This window comes from Acipenser ruthenus, chromosome 56 (genome assembly GCF_902713425.1).
Source record: "Acipenser ruthenus chromosome 56, fAciRut3.2 maternal haplotype, whole genome shotgun sequence".
NCBI lineage: Eukaryota > Metazoa > Chordata > Actinopteri > Acipenseriformes > Acipenseridae > Acipenser > Acipenser ruthenus.
In genome coordinates, this window is record NC_081244.1 from 5854218 (window position 1) to 5876119 (window position 21902).

Here is a 21902-nt window from a genome sequence, read left to right on the forward strand (position 1 = left end):
ATGCATTGCCAATGGAATTAATATACAGAGAGAGGGAGGGCTCTACTGTAGAGGAAACAGCTGCAATCTACAGGGGAAAAAACAAGATTTACATTTTTAAAAAAAACAACTATATGAACATAATTTAGATATTTTGTTTAACATCTTGTAATAAAATCTGTCTCTCTGCGCAGCCTCCACAAATGACACACCTACCATGGCACTGTCCAGCCTGGAGCATCAAAACAGTTAGTTTACCCCCATTTTTGTTTCACAATTACACCACTGATGTTGTTTTTTATATGTATTTTGTAAAAGAAACGCCGTATCTTTAAAAAGCATAGCCGGCGCCGGTCTCCACCCCCTGCCCAGTTGAATGAAAAGCTTTTTTCAAAAGCCAGCAACCAGTGGCAGCGTCTCCAGCTGGGAGGTAATTGAAGGAAGATCAGATTCACAGTTGCCAAAGCCCCCTTATAATAATATGAGCTTTATTTTTAAGCAGAGTCGCGGGTTGTTTAATAATTTGGGCTTGTTTTTAGCTCGAGTCGCTGTTTTTTTTTTTTGTAAGGGGTGTCGTGACTTCACAGCCAAAAATGTGTTTGTGGGCGTGTTTTTTTTTTGTGATTGACGTGTGCACGTCATTAGACAAAAAGATGTGGAGTTTTTATAAACACTCCCAACTCCCCTCCTTCTGAAGTCTTGTTTTTTGGGGTTGTTTCCTTCTCTTGAGTCTTGGTAACACTGGTGTGGAAGCACGCGTGTCCCGGTCTGTCGTGTGTCTTTCTGTGCTGGTCTCACAGACAGCACCGTGTTGTGTGAGTGAGGTGGATACGGCATCTTTCCTATAGAAGGACCCGCGCCTGGAACGAGCCAAATGAAAAGGTAATGGAATGCGCTTATCTCGAGTCCAGCACGGAACAGCCAGTAAAATAATGGCATTTATATATATATATATATATATATATATATATATATATATATATATATATATATATATATATGAAAAGGGCTTGTAACCAGGAGGTCCCCGGTTCAAATCCCACCTCAGCCACTGACTCACTGTGTGACCCTGAGCAAGTCACTTCACCTCCTTGTCCTCCGTCTTTCGGGTGAGACGCTGTAAGTGACTCTGCAGCTGATGCATAGGTCACCCTAGTCTCGTATGAAGCGCTCTGTGATGGTGGTCCGCTATGAAAGGCGCTATATAAAAATAACAATTATATATAATTAGCTCAAAGGGCCAGCTGCCCTATTAAGTATTATGATCCTTGATATGTTTGTAAATTGTTAGTTTAACAAGTTGTCCAAAACAGCCGTACATAAGCGCGGCATACAGATACACTGAAAGACAGACGCTTCCATTTATCCCCCACAATCTGTCATGCTAAATAATGTTAATGCCCAGATCCATCTCTTATAAACGGGAAAGAAACGGTTCATTCCAGGGACTTGATGAAAACACAAGCGGGATTCAAAACCGGACTAGTATCGCCGTCTTTCAGCGGTGTGTGGAAAGTTAGACACACACAGAGAGAGAGAGAGAGAGAGAGACGAGCAGGAGCTGGGCTTGCGGTCTGGGTCGTTTCTAACTTTCCAAGCAGCTGCAGGCATTATAAAATCCAGATGCGAGACTAATCCTTCGTCTCGCTGTTTCTCCCCAAACTGTCAGCATCTGCCGCTGGAATGAAAAGGCAGATTGCGTTGCATATATTGTAGAAGGATTTTGTTTTTTCCACGTCGACTTTTGCTAATTAAGATGCGGGGTTTAGCCATTTTACCACGGAGATTTTTAACAGAGCAATATTATGTTTTTTTGTGTTGAATGAAGCCTTTGTGTTGTGTTTTTTTTAAAAAACACTGTTTTTTTTATCTGTTTTGTTTGCGTTGTGACTGTGCACCTGCCACACGTTGCCCGTCCGTCAGTATGCTGAATTTCAAAAGACTGGTGATGATGATGATGATAATGATAATGATTAATTAATTAGCAGACGCCCTTATGCAGGCGACTAACAATTACAATATCACGTTACAGAACAAAGTACAGTAAAATCAGAAAATAAGATTAATGGGCAGCAGTGTGGAGTAGTGGTTAGGGCTCTGGACTCTTGACCGGAGGGTCATGGGTTCAATCCCAGGTGGGGGACACTGCTGCTGTACCCTTGAGCAAGGTACTTTACCTAGATTGCTCCAGTAAAAACCCAACTGTATAAATGGGGAATTGTATGTAAAAATAATGTGATATCTTGTAAGTCGCCCTGGATAAGGGCGTCTGCTAAGAAATAACATTTATTATTTAAATAAATTTAAATTTCAAATCACAGTAAAAAAAAACAAAAAAAAAAAAACACAGTAAATAATTACATTTAAGAGCGAGTTCCCCGTGCGATAGTGCCACCTTAAGTCGAGAGATGCGCCATAAACCTACCATTATGAAGCTAGTTTTAAACATTTAAAATATCTACTTTGATTTAGCCTTCACTATCAAAACGCTTCCAAATCTGTTTACATTTCAGAATGTAATCTGACGAGGCTTCAAACTGCTAGTTAGCACTGACTAATATATATATATTGACGGCGTCTGGTTTTTGTCGTGTTTAACTATTTTCCTTTTAAAATAACTCTGAGAACTGCTTTTAATGTGTTTTGGTTTCTGAATTAAAACTGAGAAATGTGTTAATTGTGAAATTAATTCGGGAGAGAGGCGAAATGGCGGGCGAAAACACAAGAAAACCACAGGCCCTCATGTAAGGGAGAAAAAGGGCTCCCGGACAAAATTAGAGGTAGTTCGTTATTTATTTATTTATTTAAAGAAAAAAAAAAATACCCTTCCAACTGAATGTACAAAATTGCAAAAGCAGCAATTAGGGCGTGTGCTCGAGTTGGTTTGACTTATGGAAACGAAGTTTAAAATATGTTAAGTTAAAATTCTTGTGGTACAGATGTATTTATTTGAAGGGCAAAACGTGTGGTTCGGTCTCCCACAAACCCTCAAACTATGAGACCTTTTGATCGCCTGTTGAGGTCTCCCCTTCCCTCAATATTATATTATCGTCTCATCTTGTTCTGGCAAAACAGACCAGCTCCGGAGAGCCAGTACCTCGGAGTTGTGGTCGGAGGGTTGGGCGTATAAGGTGATCGTTCCTTCGCCCGCTCCAAATTAAAAAGCCTCGCTTTTCAATTCTAGGGCTGAATCGTTCGCAACCCAAAAGTTAGTGATACTGTGTGTGTTGGGATTATTTATTTATTTATTTATTTATTTATTTATTTATTTAAGTTCTCTGACTTTTGTTTTTGACGTTGACCAACACGGAGGGAGGCAGTTTGCGTTTTAAATGTGATTTGTTTTGGGCATAGCGAGTTAAGGCCTACGGCTGAGTCAAAATAATTGTACCCGTTTAGACTATAGAATGAACACATTTTTCTTCATGAAATCACATGAAGCCAGCTGAACAATGTGACGTTAACTTATTGAATTACACACCGCTTTGTAGTGTTCCATACACAGTACGAAAAACTGGCAAATATTTAAATAAATGTGGAATTTCGAAATCTAACCTGAGATTCTGTACTATATTATTGAATTTTGGTAGACGTTTGTGATATTATTTTGTAGTTTATTTGATTACATGATGTTTATTATTATTATTATTATTATTATTATTATTATTATTATCATTTTTTCCTGTTTTATCTACTACTACTGGTATTGAAACTAAGAATATAGATATATCTTTAAATACTTTCTGTTGTATCTAAATAATAATCATTATTAATATAATAATCATAAAAACATGCGAGTCACTGTTTGTTATCTGATATTTGATATGGTCTCATATAAAAGTGGTCTCAACAAATGATAATTTCTAATTACAAACGACATTGATTTAACTCCGACGCACTCTGTCAGAGCTTGTAATTGACCATGGCTTTCTTTCCCCCCTCCATTACATTTATTAGAAATGTATTAAGTTAAAAGCTAGACCCCGACCCGTCCGAATTTATCCGTCTCTGATGTCGCTCAGAATCTCTGAACGCAGATAGCCGGTGTCGTCTTCCCCAAACGAGGCAATTACCGTCCAGCGATTATAATAAGTGGATTGACTTGACTCACGCGAGTGGATTTCATCAAACTTCATTACCGTGGGGTGACAGAGAGCTTACCTAATAAGGTTTGACACCCGCGAATAAGGAAAGACTCCGCATGTGAATAATACCTGCATTGCTTTTAATTTATCTCGATTCAGACAGCCCTTTGAAAGGAGGCCGTACCCCCCGCCCCCCCGGAGTCAGTGGCTGAGGTGGGATTTGAACTGGGGACCTCCTGGTTACAAGCCCTTTTCTTTAACCACTGGACCACACAGCCTCCTATAAGAAAGTATGAGTCTGCTCCACCAGCACAGAGCAGAGGGAGGCTGTTCAGAGAGTATAAGAGCCCCCCCCCCCTTTCTTTTTCTCTGCTTCTCCAAGTAGCTCTTACAGTACTAATATAAAGACATGTTGGCTGATCTAGCCTGTGTTACATTTTCTATATGACTTACAATGAGGGAGTGAAGTTAAAATTAAGTTTTCAAAGTAATGCTCACTTTTGAAATCAAACACTGCAAGTTAATTATTCCGGCTGTAAAGCACTTTCAGTAAATTAGTTTCTCACTTCAAACTGGGATTGCTTGTTGATTTAAAGCAAGCAAGAAAAGAAAAATGCGACGGCATTTTTAAAAGGGGCCGTCTCATTTTACGAACCCTAAACCTCTCCAAAGAAAATTGCAGCTTTAAAATGTGGTCGGCATTTTTGGTGGCTTTCTTAGCTAGTTAAAAACTTAAATCAGATTATCTTCCAAACCCCACACCTCCCTTTTTTTTCCCCTCCTTTTTAAAACAAACAAACTGTTTGGGTTTTATTTTGGTCTCTGTTTTGAGTTCAGGAGCTGCTCTTCAGTTCAAAGCTGACAAAGCAAGTAATTGAAATAAGACTCCCGTTGCACAGCAGTTTGATCCATTCCTGGTTTCACTGCAGGTTTAATAAGACACCTGAGTTTGTTACATACATAACACATTCTCTACACCCCTTGAAACCTCTGTTCTGTGCTGCCGATGATTTCTTTTCAAACGCTGATCCACAGTGAGTAATCGTGCATGAAAGGGTTAATAATGGAATAAAATGTGACCTATATATATAATAGATTACAAACAACCTATAGGCCAGTGCTTGATTTTCGATCTCCAGGACTCTTCTGTGCAGGGATAAAGTCACTCTCCCCCCTTCACACTGTGATTACACGTGGGAGCTCGCTGTTAGATTTTCATAATTGGACTGGACCTTTTTTTTCCCTCTACAGCAAGGCTGACTCATCCTTCTTATTGAAGCAAAGCATGTCTTCAAATCCCTCCTGGCTGATGGACTGTGCAATGTGAAAGGAGTGTTTGATATTTTACATCTACACTGTCTGATAACACAGCCTCTTTCGAAGAATCGGAGATCTAAGTACAGGAAGGAGACGAGGCTCTTCAAGGCTCGTCCCTTTTCTAGCATGCTGTTTTCCCTAGTAAAAGCACAGCAAAGTGTAGTAAAGCACAGTGAAAGCATGGTAAAGTACAGGCAAACATTGTAAAGCACAGAGAGGTGTGGTAAAGCATAGGGAAGCATTGTAAAGCACAGAGAGGTGTGGTAAAGCATAGGGAAGCATTGTAAAGCACAGAGAGGTCTGGTAAAGCATAGGGAAGCATTGTAAAGCACAGAGAGGTCTGGTAAAGCATAGGGAAGCATTGTAAAGCACAGAGAGGTCTGGTAAAGCATAGGGAAGCATTGTAAAGCACAGAGAGGTGTGGTAAAGCATAGGGAAGCATTGTAAAGCACAGAGAGGTCTGGTAAAGCATAGGGAAGCATTGTAAAGCACAGAGAGGTGTGGTAAAACATAGGGAAGCATTGTAAAGCACAGAGAGGTCGATCGTCCCCCATTTTAATGACAGAAAATGTGTTTATATTAAGATTAAGAAGAAAATGTGTGTGTCTCTAACCATCGAATTTAGGTGAAATCCTTCAGATTGAGCGATGGCTGCAGTGCCGTTTGAAGCCAAAGGGTGGCAGTGCTGTTCAGCATGTCAGTACTACAGTATTGAGGTACAGTATTGCTAAAAGAGAGAGAGAATTGAAAAACCACTAGAAACACTAGAAATTATTAAAACGGTGATCTTTTTCAGTTGATCAGTTACGTTTATCGATTACTTTAGTATACGTGCTTCAGCAACACTACTATTTTAAAAGGAACGTTTTTCTGTCCCAGACCCGCCCTAGAAAAAGGTTCTCTGTTTCATTTTTGAGACGGCTATGGTTACTTCTTTTTAAAATGTATTTGATCATTGTGACGCGCCGCCGTCTCCACGCTTCCTCCCGGGTCACCGCGACAAACGAAACGTTTTTCTCTGCATGGTTTAACCGGGTTTGCAATTGCTAGCGAGCAGATTGATGCACTGACGGTTGATCGATGCCTTGATTGATCAGTTTATTGATCAAGAACACCCCCACTTTCAAGAGCATGAGCCACGCTAATCAATCAAATTGTCTTAGAAGCGCACACACACAGACAGAGAGAGAGCACAAAGCAGAGGGAGGCTGTTCAGAGAGTATAAGAGCCTCCCTTTGTATTTCTCTGCTCCACCAGCACAGAGCAGAGGGAGGCTGTTCAGAGTAATATATATATATATATAATAATTTTATGAGGTTTTGCAACACATTATTTTGCAATCTGTGCACACATTGAGCTGTCTCTGTGCAAGGAATGACGTCACAGTGCGAACAGCTGGTCCAATTAGCGCACAGACACCAGTCGGCTCGCGCTGGAGAATTCGCTAAACTGAACCGGGTATTGTAGTGACGACGTGCGTCCTGCAGGGGTAGTGCAATTCAATGTGCGTGATCAATTTGGTTGCGTCTATTCAACTTGAGCGTGCGTGCATAGTTCAGTAATTGCATATTCATTTGCATTTATGAAGCAGGTGTTGATTTTGAATGAGCTTGCTGTTATTATTATTATTATTATTATTGTTGTTGTTGTTGTAGTTCATCTATGTAACAATAATTGTAATATTGTAGTTTAGGAGGCACACGGACCATTTCAAAATTTAATTTCTACTTCTCAAAAATAGCCTAAAAAATACAGGCCAGGGATTGAATTGGCATGGAAATAACCTGCTCCCTCCTTCACTCCCTCACCCCCCCTAAGAGAAAGGGGGCTCCCTCCAGTCCAGGGCAGGCTTGAGGCATGGAGACTGAACTGCTCCCTCACCCCCCCTAAGAGAAAGGGTGCTCCCTCCAGTCCAGGGCAGACTTGAGGCATGGAGACTGAACTGCTCCCTCCAGTCCCTCACCCCCCCTAAGAGAAAGGGGGCTCCCTCCAGTCCAGGGCAGGCTTGAGGCACAGAGACTGAACTGCTCCCTCCTTCCCTCCCTCACCCCCCTAAGAGAAAGGGTGCTCCCCCCAGTCCAGGGCAAGCTTGAGGCATGGAGACTGAACTGCTCCCTCCCTCCCTCACCCCCCTAAGAGAAAGGGGGCTCCCTCCAGTCCAGGGCAGGCTTGAGGCATGGAGACTGAACTGCTCCCTCACTCCCTCACCCCCCTAAGAGAAAGGGTGCTCCCTCCAGTCCAGGGCAGGCTTGAGGCACGGAGACTGAACTGCTCCCTCTTTCCCTCCCTCACCCCCCTAAGAGAAAGGGGGCTCCCTCCAGTCCAGAGCAGACTTGAGGCATGGAGACTAAACTGCTCCCTCACCCCCCTAAGAGAAAGGGTGCTCCCTCCAGTCCATGGCAGGCTTGAGGCGTGGAGACTGAACTGCCCCCTCCCTCCCTAAGAGAAAGGGTGCTCCCTCCAGTCCAGGGCAGGCTTGAGGCACGGAGACTGAACTGCTCCCTCTTTCCCTCCCTCACCCCCCTAAGGGGGCTCCCTCCAGTCCAGGGCAGGCTTGAGGCACGGAGACTGAACTGCTCCCTCTTTCCCTCCCTCACCCCCCTAAGGGTGCTCCCTCCAGTCCAGGGCAGGCTTGAGGCACGGAGACTGAACTGCTCCCTCTTTCCCTCCCTCACCCCCCTAAGGGTGCTCCCTCCAGTCCAGGGCAGGCTTGAGGCACGGAGACTGAACTGCTCCCTCCCTCCCTCACCCCCCCTAAGAGAAAGGGGGTTCCCTCCAGTCCAGGGCAGGCTTGCTTCATCGCCCATAAGAAATGTGCTCAGTATATCAGTATCGGCAGTATATCTTAAACTGTAACGCCTTTAATTTAGCCGAGCCTCTGCTTATATCTTGTGAAGTGTGTTAAAATATACTGAAAAAATGTACTCGAGGTATATTGCTAGCCCAAGCACCGTTAATAATTTCTTGAAGTAAGGCAACAACACACACGTAAACACACACATTTTTTTCGACTGTCATTGCAGATTAAAGTGACATTAAAGTGACACCGCTTTTTTTTTTCCCACCCTTAGTTTGGTAATATAAAAATTAAATATTTTAATTTCACAGTCATCGCCGTCGTCTTTAAAGGTTGGTCGTGGAAATTGCTTTGATTAATTACTGGAACATACCACTCTGATCGGGAAGGTGGGGGTATACGGGACTTGATGATACTAGAATCGGGGCGGTTTAAACACAACATCTTGTCTTTTTTAAAATAGATACATAGTTTTAAAAGAAAGGGATAATAGGAGTTTCGGATTTTGAAGCGAGGGGTGTCGTTGTATTAAATAAAAGCGTGAATGGGTTTCGAAAACACCCCCCTTTTTCGAATTTGTTACATTCCGATTTTAAAGGGCGAGATACTACCAAGTCTGTTCTCCTAGAGAGAAAGACAGTTTCTTACGGACTTGCAGAATGAATTAACAGATTTGCTCCCCGTTTTTTTTTCCTTCTTCTTCTTTTCCTTCCCATTTACTTGCTGTCGTTCTTCAAAGGCGAAAAAAGCTTCCGAGGACGTGGGATGTAACTGGTGCAACTGGGAAACCAGGTAAACCCTCGTTTTATTTCAAACAAAACGCGTTCCTTGCTGAAGCTTGTGCCAGGGGCTCTGGTGTTGATAAAGCACAGTCCGGTTTGCAGTGCCTTTAGTTGTACAGCCTGTTTGGCTATCGAAACCGGCTGCAAAAAAACAACAAAGGACGCGTAATTATTATTTTTTTTTTTTAAAGTCTTTTTTTGTTTGTTTTTTTTTAAATATATTTCTATGGAGAAAACAAACAAACCAACCCGTAATCGTAGCCTCTAAGCTGCAGACAGCCTGCGATTGATATGTTATCCGTACGGTATGTGTTTGCTGTGCTTTTCCTTTTGACCTTATCGTAGTGTGTATATATATATATATATATATATATATATATATATATATATATATATATATATACAGTACAGACCCCATGCACCGCGCTAGATGTATATATTTTTATTATTATTATGAATGGATGACCCGGCACTTCTCCCTCTCTTTCATACATTGTACTTGCATAGGGATATGTGTGTGTGTGTGTGTGTGTGTGTACTTTATTTAATAATACAACAATGCTTTTCCTGTACCGTTAGCAGTGTCAAGTCTGTTGTTTTTTTATCTGCTTTACCAGACCCCTCTGTGCTTTGCAATGCTTCCCTATGCTTTACCAGACCTCTCTGTGCTTTACAATGCTTCCCTATGCTTTACCATACCTCTCTGTGCTTTACAATGCTTCCCTATGCTTTACCAGACCTCTCTGTGCTTTACAATGCTTCCCTATGCTTTACCAGACCTCTCTGTGCTTTACAATGCTTCCCTATGCTTTACCATACCTCTCTGTGCTTTACAATGCTTCCCTATGCTTTACCAGACCTCTCTGTGCTTTACAATGCTTCCCTATGCTTTACCAGACCTCTCTGTGCTTTACAATGCTTCCCTATGCTTTACCAGACCTCTCTGTGCTTTACAATGCTTCCCTATGCTTTACCAGACCTCTCTGTGCTTTACAATGCTTCCCTATGCTTTACCAGACCTCTCTGTGCTTTACAATGCTTCCCTATGCTTTACCAGACCTCTCTGTGCTTCACAATGCTTCCCTGTGCTTTACCACACCTCTCTGTGCTTTGCAATGCTTCCCTATGCTTTACCATACCTCTCTGTGCTTTACAATGCTTCCCTATGCTTTACCACACCTCTCTGTGCTTTACAATGCTTCCCTATGCTTTACCATACCTCTCTGTGCTTTACAATGCTTCCCTATGCTGTGCCACACCTCTCTGTGCTTCACAATGCTTCCCTATGCTGTGCCATGCTTTCACTTTATTACGCTTTGTTGTGCTTTTACTATGGGGTGCTTTTATAAGGGTATATATGTATTGTACTGCAAAAAAATATAAATATGTGTGTGTATAATATCTCTCTCTCTCTCTCTCTCTCTCTCTCTCTCTCTCTCTCTCTCTCTCTCTCTCTCTCTCTCTCTCTCTCTCTATATATATATATATCTATATATATATATATATATATATATATATATATATATATATATATAGATATATATATATAGATAGATAGACACACACACATACATACATACATATCTATCTATATCGGTCTATTCACAGAGGTTGTATTGCAAACTGTAGCAGGTAGTGGTGACGGATAGCGCTATGGCATTTCAATTAAGAAACTTCACTAACAAATACAATATAGTCGTTTAAATATATATATATATATATATATTTATAACGGCTATTCAGCAGATCGAAAGCCGGCCGGACACCTAATACTTTATAATAACTGTACCATCAATTCCTAGTCCATTCCTGTAACTGCCGGAGGGTAGAGATTTGTAATCCACCCTTCAGGTGGACGGTAGTATTTTATCACGTTCCTCCTCCGCGTGTGTTCTCGGTGAGTAGTGTACGTCTATTAAGGGAGCATCTATTTAAATTGGCTAATTAAGACGTGTAACAACATTGGACGCTCTTAACTGTCTAAATTTATGATATCTGTCCATCTGTCTGTTTGTCTTTCTGTCAAACTCTAGCTAACATAAATTCAACGTGTACATAACGCAATCTAATGCATCTAACACAGTTATCCGTGGCTAATTCATATTCGCCAGGGTGAGAGACTAAACTGGCTGCGCTACAGAGGATCCTTGTACAGTCCCTATATAGCCCCCTCCTAGTTTAATATCGAGTCTGTTTACCGACCGTGGTCCTGTTTGGATGGTATCGTCTATAAATAACTCTAACTGCAAGTTATTCATGTTTTTGTGTGTGTGTGTTTATTGAAAAGACAAAGCACGTTGCGATATTACATTTGCATAACCGATTTTGGGTGCGGTTCCTGAGCCAGGCTTTCTTTTCTGCAGAATAGATTAAGCCGTGCTGGTTCCATACCAGAAGCAAAGCAATTTTTATATATTTTATTATTATTTTATTTTGTGTTCCCTTTTAGTCGGATCTGCTGAATTAGTAAATAGACTAGCATTCCAGTCCAGACCACAGAAGTCTTTAATTTCATGAATATACAAACTGTTACACGAACAGTTCAATTAAATATTACTTGTATGTATGTTTGTATGTATAAGGTTTAGCACCGTACATTGCATTGTACCTTTGCAATTTTCCCATGCATTTACAACAGTTAACATGCTATATCATGTTTTTAATATGCTTTACCAGACCTCTCTGTGCTTTACAATGCTTCCCTATGCTTTACCAGACCTCTCTGTGCTTTACAATGCTTCCCTATGCTTTACCAGACCTCTCTGTGCTTTACAATGCTTCCCTATGCTTTAGCAGACCTCTCTGTGCTTTACAATGCTTCCCTATGCTTTACCAGACCTCTCTGTGCTTTACAATGCTTCCCTATGCTTTACCAGACCTCTCTGTGCTTTACAATGCTTCCCTATGCTTTACCAGACCTCTCTGTGCTTTACAATGCTTCCCTATGCTTTACCAGACCTCTCTGTGCTTTACAATGCTTCCCTATGCTTTACCAGACCTCTCTGTGCTTTACAATGCTTCCCTATGCTTTACCAGACCTCTCTGTGCTTTACAATGCTTCCCTATGCTTTACCAGACCTCTCTGTGCTTTACAATGCTTCCCTATGCTTTACCAGACCTCTCTGTGCTTTACAATGCTTCCCTATGCTTTACCAGACCTCTCTGTGCTTTACAATGCTTCCCTATGCTTTACCAGACCTCTCTGTGCTTTACAATGCTTCCCTATGCTTTACCAGACCTCTCTGTGCTTTACAATGCTTCCCTATGCTTTACCACACCTCTCTGTGCTTTACAATGCTTCCCTATGCTTTACCACACCTCTCTGTGTTTTACAATGCTTCCCTATGCTTTACCAGACCTCTCTGTGCTTTACAATGCTTCCCTATGCTTTATTGCATTTTGTTTCTTGTGATTTCCAGTTATTCTTTGATATGGTGGGTGGCTTGGCTATATATATATATATTTTTTTTTTTAAATCTCCGAAGTAGCTGTTTCAGCTCAGAAGCCTGGCTTTATCCAAAACGAGATCTTTGTTTTCTTTGGCTGGGATCGTTGTTCTGTCATTTTTTGTGTTTCTCCTTTGATCGTGCACGCTGGCGGGGATCAGAAGTTCCCCAAAGTATTCTTTCCAGTGAAGTTTTGTCAGTTTCAGTTAAGAGAGAGAAACCGCTGGCCGTCCGTGTGTTGTTCTGCATTTAGCTGCGCCATACCAAGTATGCTAGGATCAAGGTTAATATAAGGATAATGGATGATGTCATGCGTGCCTTACACACAAAATCTAACAGGCTTGATTTGGTGTTAAGGATTCACACAAGGAATTAGCTTAGAAAAAAACACGACAGCAAGGATTTAGTGCTAGGTATGCATGAAATCCATCCTTATCCTTGTGTTAACCTTGCATAATTCTTGTATACCAGTGACATTTATGGTTTGATCTTAGCCCATATTTCTTGGGGGGGGGTGGAACATTCCATTCTAGAATCTTGTATTTTGATCATTTTTATAGAGATTCTGGAATTCAAATAAGAGTGGATTGTATTTGGCTAGACGTCTAGGGTTAGTCCAGCTGTATTGGCTCAGTGAGAGGGTCAGATTAACCTCTCATTGTGCGCTGTTGGAAAACCCCAGAAACATACTTTGAAGTGAAACTAACCAGCAGTGTAACCCGAAATCTGAAGGTGCCGGAACACCACTAAAATACATAGATTTTCTTAAACAAGAATTATTATTTGACAAATTCCCATTTTATTTGTCTACCGAACTTCCAGTAACACCTATAACAGATCATGCATTAATCTAATTTCTACAAGCATTTCCACAAAGTGTCTTTCTCTCTCTTTACTTTTGCCTACAATGCAAGTTTTGTCTCTGGTAGAGTAGATGGGGGGGGGGGACTCCAAAGCGGTGTGTAATTCAATATGTTAACGTAACATTATTCAGCAGGTTTCATAATAGTTAATTCTATAGGGTGATGCAAATCCATAGCTGTACCAGTGTTAGCAGCAGTGTGGAGTAGTGGTTAGGGCTCTGGACTCTTGACTGGAGGGTTGTGGGTTCAATCCCAGGTGGGGGGACACTGCTGCTGTACCCTTGAGCAAGGTACTTTACCTAGATTGCTCCAGTAAAAAAACCCAACTGTATAAATGGGTAATTGTATGGAAAAATAATGTGATATCTTGTAACAATTGTAAGTCGCCCTGGATAAGGGCGTCTGCTAATAAATAATAATAATATGTTTCAGATAGATCGATCGAGAGAGAGAGATCGAGACATCCCCTGTCTGTCTGCCTGCCTGCCCTTCAGTCCTGGGCCTCTCTCTCAGTCAGACAGACTATTGTCTTTGTATTGTGGATTACACTATCTTAATAAGCTCATTTCACTGGGGAGTGACCATATACCCAGGCCTGCTGAGGGGAGAGGCTAGCTCGCCACCTGTCCGCTCCACCCAGCCCCCACACTTCCCTGATCCGCTGCGTGTGCGTTTCCGAATGCTGCCAGGGAAAGAACCTCCCTCTCATGCGGTGCGCCGTTGTTTTTATAATCGAGCGCTCTTGACTCCCGTTCGAGAGGAGTTTCTGGGAGAGCCAGCATCTGTTGTGATTTTTATGAAGTGCACTTTTTTTTTTTCTAATTGGATTTAATTTTCCAGATCCGTTTTCAAGTGTGGTCGTTCTACAGCGGAGACTCGACTCGTCATGGAAATGTCTTCTGTTGATGCGAGTGGCCCGGGCCGTCCTTGAAGATTGTAGCTTACAAAGTAATTCTTCAGTTCTTTAAGTCGGTTGCAGCTTTGCAAGTCATTCTTATTTTAAATTGTGAAATCTGGTACTGCGCTGCGTTACAGAAATCTCCGTTTGCAAGCCATGTTTCAGTTCAATGGCTTCTTTCTTGACTTTAACCAAACAACAGTATTGATTTGACATGCTTTTAGCCAGTAACTTGACCCAGAAGACATAGGTAAAATAAAGATGCTAAATGATTTTCTGAGAGTAGGTCGTGGAAACTTTTTTTTTTTTAAACCCACATGTAGAAGCAGATAACTTCAAAATGTTTTAGTAGCTACAGTCACTTTTATATATAGCTTTTGTTTGCTGTAGTGTAAAGTGATGTATGTAAAACTATACTGGGAAAACTGTACACGCAGGTTGTTTGTTTGAATGAATAGGAGGAAAAATATTTTCTGTATATCATTGAGTGCATGAAAAAATATAGGATTAGGGGGTGATGGGTAGGGTGACAGCAAATCTGCTTCTGCTGCTGCTGCTTCTGCTTCTTCTGCTGCTGCTGCTTCTGTTTCTTCTGCTTCTGCTTCTGCTGCTTCTGCTGCTTCTTCTGCTGCTTCTGCTGTTTCTTCTGCTTCTCCTTCTGCTGCTGCTTCTTCTGCTGCTTCTTCTGCTTCTTCTATTGTGATCGGCAGGGTTCGTTTTTCATCTTCTTGTGCTGTGATCTCCTCAAGATGTCTGAAAGATAAACTCAGCAGCAGCAGCAGCCGGGTCAGACCTGGTCAGTACATCATCTTGAGTTGAATTGCGTCTGTCTGAAAGCTAGAGCTGACCACTGACCAATATCAGTAGATACCACACTGTGTTGCACTCCCCTATCCCTATCTAATACCCAGTTCAGTTTTCACTTGATGTTGCGTCTCATCGGATTTATCTGTTGTATAAATACCTTTTAAATAATAATTCTTCCTCCGTTCTCATCTCGCCTCTGCAAATAGGCAATAAAGTGATAAAGCCAGTCGGATTTTAATACCCTGGCTACCCCCTTGCCTATTAATTTTTCATTACGAAAAATAAATGCATGAAACCTCAATGCCGCTTTCATTTTCACAGAGCGACCTGATCCCAGAATCGTTGAGATGATTAGCAATTCTGTTGTGGACTGTATCATAATGCCGTCTCCAGTGGGTTACTTAGGCTGAAAAGGATTCTGTGATGTAATACGATTGGGACACTGTGGCCACATTCTTGTAATACAATGATTTTCATTTGACATCCGAACAGCAAAAAACAATGATGCCAAAACATATGAGGTAATGTTTACTGGAATTTACTGGTTTTTAGCTTGATCTGCTTTTCAGGATTATTAAAAAAAAAATAAAATAAAATAAACAAAAGCAAGCATGGCTTTCAACTCACACTAGCCCCTGTATCTTTGTTCAATATTGTTTCAAATGATCAGGAGCCAGGAGTTTGATGTTAAATCCATTTGGTCCTGCCCTATAGCTGGTTGAAATCCTATGTAACATCAATTGTGACTTAATCATGCTGTGCTACGTGCAACCAGTGGTTTGCAAGGGACCCGATTTTGCTCAAGCACCCAATCACCAGTAATATACCTAAACCACCCTTCCTTGTCGTAATACAAGACCACAACATAGCTCACTGTAGTTCCCCAGCTGATTCAAGAATTAACAATAAGTGTGTTTTATACAGTTGATACCTGATTTTAATTTGTATTTAACAAAACAGTCCTTAAATGATCATCTGATCCTATCAGAACCATCGCATGTTTCGTGATACATATTGCATTGCGACCGGCGTATCGCGATACTTATCGTATCCTGACATGAGTGTACTGTTGCACCCCTGTTCCTAATAGTCTGAGAAACTCCACCATTTGAATTCTGACACTGTTTCGCCCCTACCCCCGCTTGTGTAATTAAGGAATGTGCTGGGGATTAGTGTTGGTGACATCTATAAAGGTTTATTAGCAGTCCGTTGAGCCAGGGAGCTGGAGTGACAAAACTTGGCAGTGTTGGATATCTTGAGATCAATACCTGCAGCACTGCGAGACTGACTGGCCAAATTGGATCATTAATACTGAGCTTTAAATGGATTGGATACGGGTTGAATTAACAAAGGGCTGGGCCTGTGTGTGGAAATAACTCCTCTTCACTGACTCACTTGAGAGCTAACAAAAGAAATCCATGTATACCACAAGCCTGGGTATATCGAGAGTGGGGTACGTTTTTGTTATGTGGAATAACATGCTTACCAGGACTGAATGTGTCTTTGCTTCCATTCCAATCCAGTGCTGTGGTGCTGAAATTCAGGACGGAGCTGCGTGTTCATTCATTCAAACAATACTGCCAACGATATACGTGCTGTGTCACGACTTTAAAAGGTCTGAAATCATTTCAAATTTCTGTTGCTGTTTTTGATTTGAACTCCGATGTTTTTGAGAACCAGGTTTAATCCAGAAAAAACGATCTGCCTGCGTCTGGTTGCGATGAAATAAACCAAGGGATCCAGTCAAGCAGACAAACGTCTTTGTCAACGTTCATAACACTACACCCAACACCTAAACTATTTCTCTTTTTTTCTCTTTCTCGTAGAAATGTTTGGTTGAACCCCCGGACGAAACTAAAAGCAGACGGGAATAAAGCTGTTCATTTCCACACCTTCCTCCCTCCCCGCACCCCTCCGCGCAGAATGAAACCCCGTTGGCTCACCCTCGCTCTGGCCCTGCTGCACTTGAGGACGTCATGGGGAGCCCCGTCGTCGCCCCCAACTGTGGGCTCTCCTCTCCCCCACTCGGGCACCTTCTTCCAGGTCTCAGATACCAGCCTTAGCCACCTGGCAGTGCACCAGCAGACCGGGGACGTGTTTGTGGGTGCCCTGAATCGCATCTACAAGCTCTCCGCCAACCTGACCGAACAGCTGCGTCACGTGACTGGCCCGGTAGCGGACAATGCCAAGTGTTACCCTCCCCCCAATGTGCGGGCCTGCGCCCACAGACTGGCCCCTTCCGACAACGTGAACAAGCTGCTCCTGGTGGACTACGCCGGCGAGCGACTGGTGGCTTGCGGGAGCCTCTGGCAAGGCGTGTGCCAGTTCCTGAGACTGGATGACCTTTTTAAGCTGGGGGAACCTCACCACCGCAAGGAGCACTACCTCTCTGGGGCGAGAGAGGCCGACGGGATGGTCGGGGTCATGGTGGCGGGAAGCGAAACGGGGACCAAAAAGGGAGGCGGCAACTTGTTCGTCGGGGTGTCCATCGACGGGAAATCGGAATACTTCCCGACGCTGTCGAGCCGGAAGCTGGTCGCGGATGAGGAGAGCGTGGAGATGTTCGGCTTGGTCTACCAGGACGAGTTCGTCTCCTCGCAGATCAAGATCCCTTCGGACACCCTCTCCCTCTACCCGGCTTTCGACATCTACTACGTCTACGGTTTCGCCAGCCGCGCTTACGTCTATTTCCTGACCCTCCAGCTGGACACCCAGCTGACCCAACTAGACGCCGGGGGAGAGAAGTTCTTTACCTCCAAAATCGTCCGGATGTGCGCGAACGATTCAGAGTTCTACTCGTACGTGGAGTTCCCGCTGGGCTGCACCAAGGACGGGGTGGAGTACCGGCTGGTTCAAGCCGCCTATAAGCAGCGTCCGGGCAGGAAGCTAGCCCAAGCTCTGGGCCTGTCCGAGGACGAGGACGTCCTGTTTGCCGTCTTCTCCCAGGGCCAGAAGAACCGGTCCAACCCTCCCAGAGAGTCTGTCCTCTGCCTCTTCACGCTGCGCGACGTCAACGAGGCCATGAGAGACCGGATCCAGTCCTGCTACCGAGGGGAAGGAAAGCTCTCCCTGCCCTGGCTTCTCAACAAGGAGCTGCCTTGCATCAATACGGTGAGTTCACTCCAAAGAAACGTTCTGGTCACCACGTTAACAGAAGGACGTAAGGGTTAGAAAATAGCTCTGCACCCAGTCCTGGGGTTCAGAACTCCCCTCAATGAAGTCTATTATTAATATTGAAATGATCAGGAGCAGTTTGAGCAGGGTTAGAAACTCACACTAGCCCTGCTGCTGCTGCTGCTGCACCCAGTCCTGGGGTTCAGAGCTCCCCTCAGTGAAGTCTATTATTATTATTATTATTATTATTATTATTATTATTATTATTAATATTGAAATGATCAGGAGCCAGGAGTTTGAGGAATCTGGCAAATTCCTAGATGAAAGAAGGATCAGGGGGGACTTGATTGAAGTCTTTAAAATCTTAAAAGGAGTTGACCCAAGACAATCCTCTAAGCCTAGAACACGATACACAGGACCAAGCTTATGAAGACAGACTCAGGACAGAGGGAAGGAGACTCTTCTTCACACAGAGAGTGGTGAGGGGATGGAATGGGTTACCTAGTCATGTTGTTGAAGGAGACTCTTCTTCACACAGAGAGTGGTGAGGGGATGGAATGGGTTACCTAGTCATGTTGTTGAAGGAGACACTTCTTCACACAGAAAGTGGGGAGGGGATGGAATGGGTTACCTAGTCATGTTGTTGAAGGAGACACTTCTTCACACAGATGGTGGGGAGGGGATGGAATGGGTTACCTAGTCATGTTGTTGAAGGAGACTCTTCTTCACACAGATGGTGGGGAGGGGATGGAATGGGTTACCTAGTCATGTTGTTGAAGGAGACTCTTCTTCACACAGATGGTGGGGAGGGGATGGAATGGGTTACCTAGTCATGTTGTTGAGGCATATATATATATATATATATATATATATATATATATATATATATATATATATATATATATATATATATATATATATATATATATTCATCCCCATGCAAGGGTTTCAAAATCCTTTTGTGTTTTCCAGATGTTTGCTTTAAAGAGAAGGTTGTCTCAATTTTACAGATTTTTTTTTTTTTTTTTTTTACGATGTTGGCAATCTCCGAGTGCCATTTTAAGAGATAGCTCCATGGCAACCAGGCACCGTGTCTAAGTATTATTGCTTGGGGTCTTGTGCTTTTTACTGGAATAGGGTAAAGTTACTCAGGCAATACGAAAACAACATAAAAAAACACTCATCATTTGAGAAACATCATAAGCTGATGGAAGAAGTGATTGTCCAACATGCATAAGCTTTTTGTACAGTGATGAGATACACACTTGGTTCCTATTACAACCCTAATGCGTAATGCGCTTTCTGTATAGTAATATACAAAGCATTTGCCATCGTTTGCCATGGCTTTTTTATTCTTTACCACATAAGAACATAACATAAGAAAGTTTACAAACGAGAGGAGGCCCCATTCGGCCCATCTTGCTCGTTTGGTTGTTAGTAGCTTATTGATCCCAGAATCTCATCAAGCAGCTTCTTGAAGGATCCCAGGGTGTCAGCTTCAACAACATTACTGGGGAGTTGGTTCCAGACCCTCACAATTCTCTGTGTAAAAAAGTGCCTCCTATTTTCTGTTCTGAATGCCCCTTTATCTAATCTCCATTTGTGACCCCTGGTCCTTGTTTCTTTTTCTCTGGGTTTTACAATGCTTACCCTCTCTATGCTGTTAACATACAACTGTCCAAAATATGCACGCTCTCTGTACCTAAAATCGCAGTTTTATATAATAGTTTTTGAACATATAGGTGACATCCATAACTTCAAAATAGATCATAAAGGTATCATTTTGAAGAAACCAGATTGAATCAACTGATCTGACTGATTGATTGTTCAAACGCCTCTCTTCCTGGTCATTTCAATATCTAAACTAAGGTCGTTTTTAAACCCAGGACTGGGAGTAGGGCTAGGGCAGGGTTTTCAAGCCCTGCTTGTCATTTTTCAGAAACAGTGGGCCTCCTTAACACATTTCTTTACTTGAGATTCATCCAGTTTCATCTCTGTGCTACTGTTTTTATTTTTTTTCAGCCGATGCAAATAGATGATAATTTCTGCGGTCTGGTCTTGAACCAGCCTCTTGGGGGGCTCCGTGTGATCGAGGGGACCCCTCTTTTCGAGGACCGGATGGACGGGATGGCAGCTGTCGCCGCTTATACCTACGGGGAGCATTCGGTGGTGTTTGTGGGCACACGCAGCGGGCACCTCAAAAAGGTAGGGGTGATGGGTTTGGTTGTACAGTTCATTTGTTCAGTGAAAGGTGAGAGGCCGTAGCACTGGCTGCTGTCAACATAGACGATACTGTCAACATAGGACGTTTTGAGATCGGCACATTCTCTCACTAGTAACGAACAAGAACGACATCACTGGTATCTCTGAATGCCTCGTGGATCTCTATTCGCCTCAAACGCAGATCTCATGGGGCGCCCCCTTCATATTGGGGTACGTCAGCCCCCTTTATAAAAGTTTACCACTGTAAATTTGCACAGTATTTTTGCAATGTCCACTTGCTTTTTCCACCATGGTTCTACAGTGCATTTACCAGAGTTTACCATGGTTTGCAGTGTTTTTTTTATTATTTAAATATGCCTTACCTTACATGTTTACCCATGCTTTACCATGCTTCCACTTTGCCATGCTTTTTATAAGGAGTTATAGAAATTGGGGTATTTCAATACCGCAAGTCCTGAAACCCAGGATTGAGTGCAGAACTACAGCTGTGGTCAAAAGTTTAGCATCCCCCTATAGAATGAACTAATTTTGCTTCATAAAGTCGAATGAAACCTGCTGAATAATGTTGCGATATTGAATTACACACCGCTTTCTAGTTTTCCAGATACTTAACGAAAAACTGACATGAAATACAGCACTACAATTATCCTGGTATTTTGCGATATCATTTTGTAGTTTCTTTGATTACATGATGTTAAGTAAAATAACTATATGAACATAATTCATTGACTCTTGACCGGAGGGTCGTGGGTTCAATCCCGGGTTGGGGACACTGCTGCTGTACCCTTGAGCAAGGTACTTTACCTAGATTGCTCCAGTAAAAACCCAACTGTATAAATGGGTAATTGTATGTATAAATAATGTAATAACTTGTAACAGTTGTAAGTCGCCCTGGATAAGGGCGTCTGCTAAGAAATAAATAATAATAATAATAATAATAATAATAATAATAATTGAGATTTTTTTTAATTGTCTCAATCAGTTTCGTTGCTGGTAATATTCTCACAAATACATGAACACAGCTATTTTTGTGGTTTGTATTTAGTCGACTGTGTTGGGATGCGGTGTCTGTTAGTAGGTCTCTCTGGCTGTCCTCCGCTTCACAGCGATCATGTTTTAATTTGAGGTCTCCGTTAGCGGTGCTGCAGCGCTGTCCCCTCTCCATCAACCAGGAGCTTGTCGGCACAACGGACACCTGCTCCCCGTCTCCATTAACAAGGCGATCCTTTCAGAGCAATAAAGTCATGGAATACAGTCGTTATCTCAATACATCACTGCACTATTCAACCCCACTGCCTTCCACACTGCAGCCCAGCGCTTTCTTTATCTAACCACTGAGCTCCTCAAACCCGCTGCCTTCCACACTGCAGCCCAGCGCTTTCTTTATCTAACCACTGAGCTCCTCAAACCCGCTGCCTTCCACACTGCAGCCCAGCGCTTTCTTTATCTAACCACTGAGCTCCTCAAACCCGCTGCCTTCCACACTGCAGCCCAGCGCTTTCTTTATCTAACCACTGAGCTCCTCAAACCCACTGCCTTCCACACTGCAGCCCAGCTCTCTCTCTCTTGCTCTCTCTCTCTCGCTCTCTCT

At 42.7% G+C, this 21902-nt stretch overlaps 1 protein-coding gene across 4 annotated transcripts in view; it reads left to right on the forward strand.

The window, feature by feature from the left end:
• Positions 1–774: 774 nt before the first annotated feature.
• The window catches only part of LOC117404327 (plexin A3), a 91530-nt gene continuing 70402 nt past the window's right edge, over positions 775–21902 (forward strand). The window contains exons 1-4 of one of the 4 annotated variants that reach the window (XM_059017481.1): positions 8560–8970; positions 14110–14217; positions 16801–18085; positions 20111–20293. In XM_059017481.1, the coding sequence (XP_058873464.1) occupies positions 16898–18085; positions 20111–20293 (1371 nt within the window). In that variant the 5' untranslated portion in view covers positions 8560–8970; positions 14110–14217; positions 16801–16897. Of the gene's footprint in view, positions 862–8559; positions 8971–9174; positions 9266–14109; positions 14218–16800; positions 18086–20110; positions 20294–21902 lie in introns of those variants that run through there. The other 3 variants (XM_059017479.1, XM_059017480.1, XM_059017478.1) reach the window with 3 other exon arrangements.